This window comes from Copidosoma floridanum, unplaced genomic scaffold (assembly GCF_036245765.1).
Source record: "Copidosoma floridanum isolate Cflo_tuat_1 unplaced genomic scaffold, Cflo_Japanese_pri ptg000027l, whole genome shotgun sequence".
Classification (NCBI taxonomy): Eukaryota; Metazoa; Arthropoda; class Insecta; order Hymenoptera; family Encyrtidae; genus Copidosoma; species Copidosoma floridanum.
This window is the reverse complement of record NW_028321904.1, coordinates 4,638,716-4,653,235: the sequence shown is the minus strand read 5'-3', so window position 1 is coordinate 4,653,235 and position 14,520 is coordinate 4,638,716. Positions and strand designations below refer to the sequence as shown.

The 14,520-nt window shown below is 30.6% G+C and overlaps 1 protein-coding gene across 4 annotated transcripts in view; it reads left to right on the top strand.

The window, feature by feature from the left end:
- The window catches only part of LOC106640288 (ELAV-like protein 1), a 356,393-nt gene that overhangs the window by 87,575 nt on the left and 254,298 nt on the right, over positions 1–14,520 (top strand). For 3 of the 4 annotated variants that reach the window (XM_089595734.1, XM_089595735.1, XM_089595733.1), the window contains exon 2: positions 6,092–6,348. In XM_089595734.1, the coding sequence (XP_089451860.1) occupies positions 6,153–6,348 (196 nt within the window). In that variant the 5' untranslated portion in view covers positions 6,092–6,152. Of the gene's footprint in view, positions 1–6,091; positions 6,349–12,940; positions 12,950–14,520 lie in introns of all 4 variants that reach the window. The other variant, XM_089595736.1, reaches the window with a different exon arrangement.

The following is a 14,520-nucleotide window of genomic DNA, read 5'->3' as shown; positions in this document are numbered from 1 at the left end:
TACAGGTTTTTTTTAGATCTTTTCTTTTCTGAAAGTTGTACGTAACGAAAATGCGACCTATCGTTACATTTGAGCTTCTTGACTGCAGCAGTAATTGTTTTTGTTGTTGAAGTTAATTTATTTTTTTTTTTACTTACATTTTTATGATAACTAAATTCTTTTGAAATCAGAAAGTAACAAAAATGCGGATAAAGAAGATGCAGTAAATAGTAGTTGTGAAAAAGAATAATAGTTAATATTATATAATCTGACAAATTTAAAAGTTTTTAAGAAACGTACAAGTGAATCCAGTGTAAAAAGTAACTTTTAGAATGGTTTATTGCCTATAACTTTATCTTAACATAAACAGTTACCAATCTCATTGAAACAACGAGAATCAATTTTCTTTGATCCTTTATATACCATAACATAAAATTGTAATGAATCCACGTGTACACACACATAAATTTCTGATTTTCTTAAGTTTGTTGAAACGATGCTTTTGACAGCTGTTATACAATTACTAATAAAATATTTGAAATTATTTAAATAACTTAAAAACATAGTGTAAGCAAATATTTACCATTTTCTGTGGTTAAACATTTCTAAATAGTCAGTATTGAAAGACATAAAGTTACAAATTTATTGAAATATAAAGTTTACAGACAATTGAGAGGTTCGGATTTTTTGCTTGTATCGCTAACATCCATATTGAACACTGCATGAATCAAGCTTTAGGCCACGATTACGTGACTGCGGAAGTAGCCAATGGAACGTTATTGCGTCAGAAAAAAAGGGTCCCCCAATAGCAGTTTAGCCAGTGACGCTTCTGTTTTCGTTAGACAAAAAGTGCAGCGTTCACATGGATGCGGAACTCGACGTAACTTATAGACAGAACTCAACGAAATATAAATTTAACACAATAATTACTTTACTTTTTTTATGCTTTCACGTGTGATTGTACTTATAGCAGTGGTAGCTGTCAGGAAATTTCAAAAAATGATAGTCATCCGATAATAATTTTTATTAAATACACAATATAAAACTATTCTCGCTTAAGCTCTTTATGACCATTGGCTGCTACTCTGACGCATTGTACTGTTCTACGTCCATGTGCATGATGCACTTTCTGTCTAACGGAAACAGAAGCTTCACTTGCTAAACCGATGGTGGGGAAAGCAGACTGTTTTTTCTGGCTTAGTGACGTTCTATTGGCTACTTCTGCAGCCATGCAACCGCAGCCTTAATGATGAAAGGACATTTTTCATCAAGCGATTGGTCTAGGTAATAGTTCATTTATTGAAGATCTGCAATTTTTAATTTTAAAACTGGAAATTAAACCTTATATCATTAATACGTATAACTACCTAGTATGAGATGTTAGCCAATTTGAATATGTCATTTAAATTCCTAAGTCTATCACCAAAAGTATTTTAAGTACTAATCACCAAAACCCCTACGTTAATTTGTTTTCATACAAATGACATATACTTACCTATTTGATGTCAGCCATTTGGGACTGCCATTTTGGGTTTCGAAAGCGTATTATATTACTTGTCGCTACGTCCCAAGTGGGTTTTCTTGGGAGAAGCTCTAGGGAAGGTACCACTACGTAGCCTTGTGAAAGATAGTCATTTATACGCCGACCAGGGGTCAGTTGTCTTTACTCTTGGTTGAGTAACGGAGGAGTCATAAGCACCTAGTACAGGTGAGATAGGAGAAGAGAAAAGAGGAGCAAAGATGTAGATGTAAAATGAGTGAAGAGCTTAGCGTACAGTGATGTTTATTAAATATGTACGTATTTCTGCTACTGTTTTATACGAAGACAGTTGGAAAGAAAGAGATACATGCAACACACGTATTTGCACGATCGAAGGTGCATGATCTTGGAGCGTCGTGCAGCTCTTCGTAGGTATTATGAGTTACTTTCTTACTTGTGATGTTCACCAAAAACTAATAGTTGCCACCTAGCGAGTGACAGGTGGTACTAATAAATACAAAATTTGAGATCGGTGCTGCGCGTGATATTTCAAAATCGAATTTATGTAATACGATTAAATTAAATCAATAATAATTATTTTAACAAATAATAACTAACAAAATATTGCCCTGGACTGTAACAAACTTCTTCTGCGTGAGACTTCTAGGACTTGAAATATTGCAAAGATAAAAATACATTTTACAAACAACACAAAAAAGCGTACATTTTTTCTGAGCCTTACATAAATCTTACCGTTATATCAAAACTGTCGTAAAGGCACACACTGGCTACTAGCGTGTTGTCAACTGACTAGGCTGATGTGCAGCATATAACATGTACATGTGTATAGGTGGCACTTTGTGTAAGCTTTTATAACAACGAATAATCTTATAAAAAAGTTGTTCTTGATAACAATCATGAAAAGAACAAATTTTCTTGCTTCAATTAAATGAAACTTCTTAAAAGTACATCGTTCTATCTCTTTTCTAGAGTCAAGATATCTGCGAGAATCAAGCTATTATTGAAGAAATAGATGACTGTTTTGATTTAAATTAAATATGTTCTTGAAGTAGCAATGAAACTGATATTGATAGTTTAAATAAGTCTCAGAGTGTTACCAGTAGTGCTGATGTAGCAGTGAATACTTTACTGCTCACCAAAAGTTTGGTCATAGTCTTCTCTAATTAACAAGAGGAACAACTTAATAGTATTCCTGATCAAACGATTCTTATAAATAAAGATCCTCTTAATTTACAAAAGAAGTTTAGTATTAAAAGTTTTTATAACGTACACGAAAAAATTTTGATACAAACTTCAAAAATGGTCCCAAACTCACAATCTTTATCCATTACAAAAAAAAAGCTTTCAATTCTCATCAGACATTATTATATTACTTGGATTATTAGTAATATTATTATATTACTTGGAAATAGAAAAAACTCAATTGAGTAAAACACATTTCAATGTAGAATGCTAATTAAGATAATAAAACTAATTGTTTTACTAGCAATTATGGTATGAAGTTCAATGCATTGCTAACTGAGCAAATCAATAATCATAACTGAGTTACAAGAGTCTTAAAAGATATACCGCTAAATAACGTACGCAAGTGCATAAATACGTTAGCTTATTTAAACTATATTCAAGCATAAATTCGACCAAAAAAAAGTGGTAGAAAATTGCAAAAATGTTACTCATTTTGATAAGAAAAGAATGGATAGAGAGGGAAAATATATGATTAAATGAAAAACATCAACAAGAATAATACTTGGTCAAAAGAGAAAAAAAAATAACAATAAAAACTAAAGACTTGAAGCATAAAGGTTCAAACACTCATACTCCAAGTACTTAGTCAATACTGTTTATTTACATTTAAGATAATGAAGAGGCAAGAAAAATAAGTTCCTGGATAAATTATCAAAAACAAATTTAAAAAAAGAAAATAAAACTTATGATAGTTAGAAGAAAAGTTGAAAGCCATTGAAAACAAAAAAAGTCTGTTGAGAAAGATTTAATAGAAAAAAGAGAATTGATTGTGTTAAAAACTAAAATTGAACAATAAATATTTGATTAAAAAAACTCATACCTAATTTTATGAGATGTTACTGTTATTTATTATTTTTATAAGACAGACAAGAATCACTTAAATAACTAAAGACCATAGAATAATTATTAACTCAGAATATTATGAAACATACTATGAATGTAGTCTAGTATTAGGAACGCGTACACAGAGAAAACTTTTGTATCAGAACAGTTCAAAACCTGCACTGCTATTGTATGCATGAATTAGGCTCACCTCGTTCCAAGGTTTGTACGCATACAGTACAGCTCAGCATTGAAAGGCAGAAGTTTGAAGTAGGGGCTATCTAAGCCCAGACGTTTGGATTTCAGTCATGAGTGTAATATACATCTGCATAGAAATATTTTTATGACTTAAGTGCATACATCTGGTAATTTAATAGATGTATACATCATATCTACAGATATATCTTGCATAAATGATCGTGAACTCAAGTTTTTGGACACAAAGAGTCCAAACGTCTGGGCTCAGACAGATTCTTCCTTGAACTTTCACCGTTTAATGCTGTACTGTACTAAATGCGTAAAAAGTTTGGGTTAAGTGGCATGTAGAGCCCTAATTTTATGAAAGTAGGGGCAAGTGTCATACTATTTCTTGCCCCCTTCATTCCTGTTCATTCCTCCATCACATTATACTCTCTCGACAGCCAGAGTAGTATACATATTCTACGGTAGCAGGTGCGCATGCGCGCTCTTTCTCTCTTTCTTTCTTTCTCTCTCTTTCTCTCTTTTTCTGTTTCTCTCTGTCATATATACATACAGGAAGGGGCAATTGGTATACGTACTGAATTTGTGCATCGAGAGCAGAGAGTCAAAATCTCGGACGATGTACCGAAATTGTTTCTTAAAATAACTAATATCATAGTTTTTTAATTATAAGAAGATGATGATACGTGATTCATACACAATATTTAAAAAAGTCATTATTAATCCAGTGACGTCACTGAGCAGGCACAAAAATTTGGAAGTAAAATTAAATTAGGCACAAGAAACTCTAAAATTAAACGGGCTTAGTAGACATTTTTCAGATAAAATATCAATAAAAATATGTGTAACCGTGAGATGCTTTACCAAGCGGTGCCAAAATTTTTAAAAGATGATAAACAAGAAATACTTTCATTTCAGTAGAACATTCAAAAAATCATAAAAGTGGACTTAGGTGTGGACTTTGGAAGTGTGCCAGACTGGAATTATTGCTCATAAGAGTGAGAGAGAAAGAGGTTAATCACGTGACAATATCAAACCTCTCTCTTAATTTAATGAGCTTCAAGCCAGTCTGGCAAACTCCTAGACTGCATCCAAACTAAACATGAGCCTATCAAATGAGTATTCAAGTATTGAAAATTAAAAGGCAAAATTTTTGCAATAAATGTTTATAAATATGAAAAGAAGATATTTAAAAATGCTTGATGTAATGTTTTTTTGTTTATAATACGCAAAAGCTTATGCGATAAATGTATATAAAAATGAAGAAAAAAATTTGAAAAATACTTCAAATAATGTTTCTTCTTGTTATCACGCACGTAACATACCACGCCACTATAGAAAATGATCCGCATTTGAATTCTAAAAAACACGCAAGGGTACTACCACTGAGTGCTACTAACAGTGACATTTCTTTGTGTAAGGGACCAAAGCCATGTAAGATATTATTCGAGAATCATCTGAAATTTTTTGCAGCCTTTCTTGCTTTTGTATGTGTATCTGTCTCGACTTAAGTAGAAAGTGGGTTGGACATTTTTTCTTTAATTTTTATCTCATATACTCGTCTAAACTACAAACTGAACAGATCCTAGAAAATCCTGTTCTTCTGACGTTGTGCCACGTGCGATTAGTTTAGTCATAGATAGAAGTTTTGATTAACAATTGCAAATTCATTAGACCAATTAAAAAACTATTTTGTACAAGTATTCAGTGCATTACTTAAAATTTGTGATAAGGGTTTTTAAAAAAATTAAAATTGTTCGTTGTGTAAGTTACGAATGATTTTTTAATTATTTTTTTGAACACTTTTTTTAAACAGTGTCAAAATGTATTGTGTTATTATTAGTAATACCACATTATGTTACATAGTTAGAATTAATATTTAATGAATTACATCACAATTTTTGGGCAAGTTTTTTATTAACACAAAATGTCTTCAATCTCACGATTTGTATATGTATTCTTAGAAAATTTTTTTATCCATAACATCTTCGTTAAGTTATCAGCTTTTTAAACTTCAGCTTTTCATATTTACAAAGACAATTACATAAATAGTTTTTTTTTTAATATTGTAATCGCAAATTTTGTCAAAATATTCTAAGAAGGTAACAGAACTGTGGAGTATTGAACATTTTTTATTTATAAAGATTTATGAAACTTTTTTGTCAATAGATGTTTTAATTCTTATTCATAATTTTTGTGTGTATCGAAATTAAAATATTTTAAAAATTTTAGTTTTTTCAGCATATTTCTCACTTTTCTGCATTGTTCTAAGAATCATAGCTAAAAAAATACTTGTTTTCAATACTATATTGTCCAATAATGTTTCTTCACGTCTTATTTCAGACTCCGTGGCTGGAGAGATTTCCAGAAAATATAGCGTAGTAAGGTTATTTGTGCAAGTGCAATGATGGCAAATGGAATGGATACAGTTGTTCAACAAAATGGAGGCTCTAACTTGGGTCAGAGCTCTCAGGAAGAATCAAAAACAAATCTTATTGTTAACTATCTTCCACAAACAATGTCTCAAGAAGAAATCCGGTCTCTTTTTTCTAGTATTGGTGAAGTGGAAAGTTGTAAGCTTATACGTGATAAATTGACAGGTAAAACTATTTACTTTCACTATGATAATTTAGGAAATTCAACTATATTTTTTGATGTTACTATCATCACAGATGCTTAACCCAAGAAAAGGGTTATATAAAAAATGAATCATTAGTGCAACCCTTTAAATATGTAAAAAAATGTTTGCACTATTAATAGTTGTGTGACTGTATTTTTTTGTTGTACAAAACAATATATTGAAAAAAAATGTAATTTTTCGTAAGAATTTAGGTGTACAAATACTGTTCTTTAATTTTTTTAACAGGTTCATTATGACTATCACCACTGCAGACCACGATTACATATTCTTTAAATTTAAACTTTAACATAAGCGTACATTTATGTAAATACATATATTAATGTTTAGGTGCAGTGCCAACGTGACTAAGATTTAAGATCAAATCATGCGATTTTTGTTGTGACAAGAACTGGCAATATTATTTTCCAACTTACATGAATTAGGTATATGAACTATACTAAAAATAAAAGAACAACAGCTAAGCCTTTTAGTATCGCGTCAATTACTCAATTAGAAAGCTTAATAACAATAGAAAAATATTAATTCAAGTTGATGTTTGCAGAATTAAAATCCTCGATGTAACAGAATGAATAAATAAAACTTATTTAGTTTCAGTTAATTCTCATAAACGTTTATTCGAATAAACTCGTTACTGCTGTTTCGGTACATTGCACTTCCTGAAGACAAATAGTACACAGCTACTGATTGTTATAAAACCTAAATTTAAAAATTACGTTAAGTTTTAACAGATATGTAAAAAAATTACATACATGTAGAATATATATATATATATATATATATATATATATATATATATATATATATATATATATATATACAAAGAGCATTGATCGATGTACTATACTAGCAGGAAACCTAAATGATAAAGACTATGATACTTCTATTTACTTTAGTTGTTGTAAAATTTGACTTCCACGTCAGCAAAGATTTGCAAAAATATCAATGCAGTAATAAAAGCCCTTAAGTCTATAAATATTGTGAAACTTAATCTGTTTGCAAATTATTTTACTTGACTCAGGTCTGTTAGGTCTTAAAACATACTGTAACGAAAATTAATAATTACGTAGTTGACAAAACAAACGTACGTATACTTAGTTAGTTTTAAGTCCTCACAGCTTTGACATATAACCTTTTTTATTTTATATAGCATGTGAAAAGGCAGATTAACAGTCTTTTAAGGCTGAAAATTACTTTATGGCGTAAGGATTGCACGGCGTTTTTCAGCAACATTATATTTCCTTACATGCTCTGACAACTTACCATTTGACCAAAACTGCATGGATTCTAAACACAAATTTTTAATTAGAATTGCATGTCAACGCACTACTGTGTTCCACTTAATGAAATTTGGGTGAAGCCGAGACGAAGAGCTTTTAGTGATAAATAATTTAAAGCTTATATGAGTAGGTAACAACTTTTCGCATCTTTAACTATAAGGATACATTAGCATATTTTTTTTAAATAAATTTTCCGGACATTTATAAGACCTGTGTAGTAATTTTAATAATGTATTTTCTCCGATGAATAAAAGGTTCTGAGACTACTTAGATTATGTTCATAACTCTGATTTCTACGTGCAATTTAACCTGAGATCAACCTAGATGATACACCATAACCACAAATTCTATACCAATAACCATAAAATTCTGAAAATTTTCTCTTATAACTTGACTTGTTATCATAGCTGTGTGAGCAATCGCATTTAAAAGCAAATTTTGAATCAGCTTATTGTGAATTTTTTCTAAATGTTGAGAATGAGAAACCAGCATAGTATGAGGTAGCTCTTTTTATCTCGAGTTAATTCACTAGACGTAAAAAGTCTAAGTCAAAATGTAGTTACGTACCAAATTGTGCTTATATTTACGCAACTGTTGATATCCATATTGTACACCCCTTGATAAAACCATTAATGTTTTTATAATAAAAAAATAATTTAATAAAAAAGAGATCAAGTAATTAAAAATATTTAAAAGCAAGGATCTACAAAGTCTCTTACCAATATTATATTCTCAGTCTTTATAGACACATACACCCTAGCAGTAACTAAAATTATCGATTGAAATTTTCAATCATACTGTGTATTTCAAACCTTATAATTTTATCATTTTCAGCATCAGTTCCTTGATGACTAAAATATAAACTACTTATACCTTTAGCCTAAGATGTACCTAAGTAGAAATAATGCATTTTTGCTTAAGATATCTAAGTAGGATATTTGTTTTTGCATTTGAAACAACGAAAACAAGACTCACGATCCCTGGAAGTCAAGTCGTTTTAAAAGATGTGTCTTTCTATCATAACATCCTTCTTTTGTTCCCAATCAAAACTCTTACATTAGTTACAATGTATTTACCTATGCTCAGCCTTATAACAGAGACAGGCCATTTAATCAGTCCTCTATTGTAATGCAAGTACTGAGTTAGTTCGGGCTTCCTCGTTTTGTCAACTATGTTATCATTACTTTTCGTTACAGTATGTTTCAATACCTAAAAGTCAAGTAAAATAATTTGCAAACAGATAATGTTTCGCAATATTTATAGACTTAAGGGTTTTTATTACTGCCTTGATATTTTTGCCAATCTTTGCTGACGTGAAAATCAAATTTTCCAACAACTGAAGTAAATAGAAATATCATAGTCTTTACCATTAAGGTTTCTTGATAGTATAGAGTTACGGAAAGATTTGAGCTGGGCTTTACATTACACGTGCTGCCCTTACCCCAAGCAGCTTAAATTTAAGGTAATGCAATAAAGCACCTGTCCAAGTTGTTGTTTTTTTCTAACTTTATTCATTTCATTACGTTAGTTGTTTAAAACACAAGTCTGTTGCCAGTTGTTTTCATAATTTATTGATGGTCAGTACATAACAACATGATCAGTAAGAACTAATGAAAGAGTTAGAATAAAAGCTTTCTAATTGTCAGATGATTGTTGAGCAACGTTTCGTTGGTCTTAACACCAACCTTATCAAGCTTAGTCCATATCGTTATAACGGTTGTTACAATCTGTATAACAAACATCTAAAATTTTTGGAGCTTCTATTTTAAGTCTTTGATTAGCTGATTGTGCGTTTATGCACTGACCGCTCATAGCGAAGTGGGGAAGGGCCCAGCTGGTGTGCAAGAGAAAAAGGGTTCAATCCTCTTCGGAAACTTTTTTTTTTTAATTGGTTAAGAGAAGTAAGACTCGTAAAATTTGTAAAATTTAAAATGGATGGTGTGATGTCGTGGCATTTTGTTATGCGTTAAGGACCTGAAGTACGTTAGGAAGGGTGGGGCAAAGGAGAACTAACATGCAAAATCTACTTCCGTTACACTCTTTCTCATGATCATTAATCTAAAATCGTTGATTTAATCTCACGCATAACGCACGTAAAGAAGTATAACTTTGAAAATTTGAAATAATGAAAAGTATTATGCTAAAGATATTGTTCTTACTTTTGTACATTTGATTAAATGATTGGACAGAAAGACTTATCATGAATGCTTTTTTATTTACTGACACCAAACAATGCTTATTTATAAGGTAATGATTATACTAACAAATCTGCGTTCCGTTGACATATATTTAATTTGATGTGTTTTTAGGTAAATTGTAAATTAATGATATTTTAGAAATAATATGTAAGAACTTTAATGAAATTTGTTAAATAAATAGTCCTAGAGAACCAGAAGATCCCTTCATGCATATGACATTAGTTTATCGATTTTTATCACAGAGAAAAAAGAATTTTGTCAGTAGCCTGGACTGGCTATGAAACAGAACCACTCCTGCAAAGAGTGATGAGTCTTAGAACTTTTGACTTACGTTTGCATGTCAACAACATCAAAAGAGCAATTTTTCAATTGAAATCCAAAAGTAAATTAGTAAAAGCTTTGGAGATAGTAGATTGTATTATTTATGCAACATATCCACACATTTTAAAAACAAATTGAAAATCTTAGTAGGGGGATTTTCGTAAAATGCTTTCTGTTATAAAAAAAAAAACATAATACAAGTAAGATAATATCAAAAATAATGAAGTCATTGCTTTCTTGCATATCTGAAACAATTCTAATTTTTAATCTAAACACTTGATTAGTTAATAAAAATTTATTTAAATTACTGTTAGAAATTATAGAGGGAAAATAAAAATGACTGAATATCTCTAAAAATGAAATATTAACCATGTGCGTTTAAAAATATTATGTATAAATATCAATTCTTTTTTTATAGTGTTAAACTGATTTCTAACAACACACATACTTTTTTTTTAAACAAAATTGTTACGTCAGCGTGACACACTATTTGAATCTTAGCTTGCGCTTTATAACCTGGGATAGACACAGGACGTGGAGGTGGAACACGGGGTTAAGGAATCGTCGAAACTACGCAGCAATGTACATAAACTAAAAGTAGTAATCACTTTCGTCAACTTGAGCGGAAGGGGACACGAATACTTTCAAGCAGGAGATGCTGTGCTAAACCACGATGTTCTTACTTGGGACGTGCCTAGAGTTTATGCAGGTTTTAAGTTACGTTTCAAGTTCACAACTGGTCTAGAAACTGCCACGATTGTCACGGGTGCTAGTGATTGCCTTTTTTCGTCACTTAAAACCTACAACTAGATAAAACATAACTTATATTTATGAATGTTAGGCACTATTCGTCTATTTAATTAAACATACCGTAAAAAAGCGCTGGAAACCGCATAACATTTTAATTTAATGCTTACAATATTGAACAGTCAGTGTGTTACGGTAAATCAATCAACATTACTCATTAAGCAGTTGCAACAGAAGCCGTTGCTACACTACTGATAGTTACAATATTTGTAATAATGATAACAATAATAATGATTATAATAACAATAAAAATGATAATTATTATTATAATAGTAAAAATACATTTTTAATAATATTAACGTTTATCGTGCCTTGAGGATTCCGAAACTCTGGTACATATGTTTGAGGAAACATTAAGAACTTTTTTTTGACGTCATTGTGCTCGAAAAAGGAAATGAAGCTGGATTTTCCGCTCTCTTTTACATATTAATAAAGTTGCAAAATAAGTAATGTTTTAAAATAAGGCAGATGGCTTACGGAATTAGTAGAGTAATACAGAGGATAACTTAGAAAATCATGTGTCTGAAAAATTGAATGGTGAAATTTTGGTGGAAGAGTAACAGTATTACTATGCTAAATTTACCATAGTTAACACGTATATGTGCTGTATAAAGTTGTTGCTTACTGCAGGTGTAGCATATACGTGTTCGTTTTTGTATCTTAACTATATTTTTGTCTATCCAAGTCTATATGTTTTGGTTCGTAATTGTTCTATCGTTTGATCGTATTTCTAAGAGTAACTGTTCCTAGCTCAACGTTTAAATCTATCGATTACAAGTGGCGCAGTAGTCAGATTTTGTTGGTACTAAGATCTTATAAGGTGTAGTAGGGACATAGTTTATAAACTAAGCCATTGATAGACGAAAAATAACTAAGGTGTCAATAAGCATATCTACAATGCAATGCAATGAAAATATTTTGTAAATCGTTTAGCTATAAAATTATTACAACATTGTTTTCTTCCAGCATCTCTAGCAACTAAAAGAATTTCAAATATAAGCATATTAGATTTACTTTAAATTTTTTTTTGAGTGACATAACAGTAAATAATGTATTTTCCACTTGTAACATTTTTACTTTCTACATACACCCACATTTCTTCTCCTGCATAATTTAATGAATCGTTTATTTTAATTCAATAACTCGATTTAACTATTTTATCAGGCTAAAATAAATAGATACCTGGGCTGTATTCTTAAAAAGCTCGTTTAGTTAGGTCAGTTAAGGTCACGTGGCCATTTATTGTGAGTGTGGGAAAGACAGTATGATGTTACCATCTCTCTCGCACTGACCTTAACTGATTTGACTAACTAAGTCTCTCGCAAACACAGCCCTGACATTATTGGCGTTAAGTTTTAATTCAAGCGAAGTGCAACAAGTGCACCACTTGTGGGTTAACATGACAAATAAAGAGCATAAGTCTAAGAAGGAGATTGAATACAGCTTAAATATGGCGGCTCCTTTTGTAACACGTTCTCGATGTCAAACGTGCAGACCACATTGATCCGAGAGAGAGAGAGACAGAGAGAGGGAGAGTGATCGACACTAAGCTTCTCGCACTGGCGCCCTACTGAGATAACCAATATACTGCAAACTGGCAAACTTTTCTTGCAAATACCTATATAACAACGGTTTTGCACATGCGCAGTGAAGTAATTTTTGAGAGAAATTAGGAAATTTGCGATGTATCATTTACTTCCGTAAAGCCTGCCGTATGCCTATGGGTTGATTGCAAACGCAAAAGCTGCTCTGGTCATGCACAGGAATAGCAGAGTTGGTGAAATTTGAGGTGGGGAAAAGATATTATTGAAAATTAAAAGTTCAACAATGATATGTTTTATACTCTAATAACTGTGTACTCTAATAGCAAGTGCGTTATGACGCTTAGCTATTGTAGCAAGCAGGGGCACAAAAAGAAAGAGAGAAGTATAAACTAAAAAGTAAAAAGGTATTAATAGTACTATTTTCAGTAGAACTTTTATCATATTAATGATATATGTACTGTAAATCTGTATGCACGTGTGGGGATATTCGCATATTGATTAAATACAGTCCTAAAGAATTGTACATGATCCTACATAAGTTACACTAAAGGGCTGATATTGAATCTAGCCAAGTATCATAACACTGTATATTGAAATAAGAGCGTTATTAAAAACACTGACTCAAATGATGCTAGTAGTAGTAAGAACGAAAAATTAAGAGCAATAGAGTACATCCCAATGAAAATATATTTTAACAAAACAAAAAAGTAAAGTAAGTTTGCTGTGTTAAACAAATATTTTGTATAGAATTTCAGAAGCCTTTATGCACGGACAATAAAAAGTATTTTTTATAATCAATCTGTAGCCTTAAAAAGTTCTGACATCAAAACATAAAAACGGGAAATCTTTTTTTTTTCGTGCAGCATACATTTTGCATAACACTCGAAATATTATACTGTTAAGTACTCCTACTTGTATAAAATCAAACTTAGTAATATTAAATGTTAACTGGTATTACATGCAAACCTTACTTTAAATACATTAATGCCTTACTCTGTCGGAAATAAATAAAAATTTTAGGGCAAAAGTCAACATCACTTTAGTTAATAGTATTATACTGCTACCGTCGTACAAAATATATGTTGCACAAAAAAAAAAAAAAAAAAAAAAAAAAGAAATACTTTACCGTTCTTACACTTTTGTTCCAAAACTTTTTAAGACTCTAGATTAAATAGGAAGAATACCATTCATTGCCAGTGTAAAAAGGCTTCAGGAATTCCTCACACAATATAAACTTAACACATTAAACTTACCTTACCTGTTTGTTTTGTTAAATAGTACTTTTATGAGGATATCATACGTTCTCAGGAAAATACAATTTTTTTAATGTTAGTTTAAAATAACATTAATACATCAAATACCACTTGCATAAGAAAGAACTAAATAAAAACAAAGTCTGTACAACGTACCGACGGTGATCTAGAATGTTCCTTTCAAATTTCTACTTGTAGTTGCTAATGTATAGATGTTTTGAGCATATAAATGTGTGCTGAGGTTATTTTGTACAAATAGTTTATTAATTTACTAAATGAAAGAAGTTTTATTAAAAAAATACAGTTTGAGGATTTTTATCTATTATTCAATTTTTGTCTTTTTCTTACCAAACTACTTTATTCTATGCCTCTCAGCAATCTTCTTTTTAAGCTCATTCCATTATTTAAATCACTCCTTGCATCAAAATTTTAAGATGAAACACTTAGTTCTTATACGCATACTAAGATCGTAAATATGTCATTCATTTAAATAGCTTTTATCCTTATATTTTTTCATGCATTTGTACAATTTGAACTTTTCTTATTACAGTTTTTAAATAACTAAGTGATTCTCACAATAAATTACTATTATGAAGTAACGTACGAAAACCAAAAGGGTGATGTATAAGTTATTTAAAAACTTGGTTTTATAAAATAATTTTTTATTTTACTACTACTTGAAAGATTGATTCGTAATATATGATTATTAACAACCCAAATTTCTCAACTAA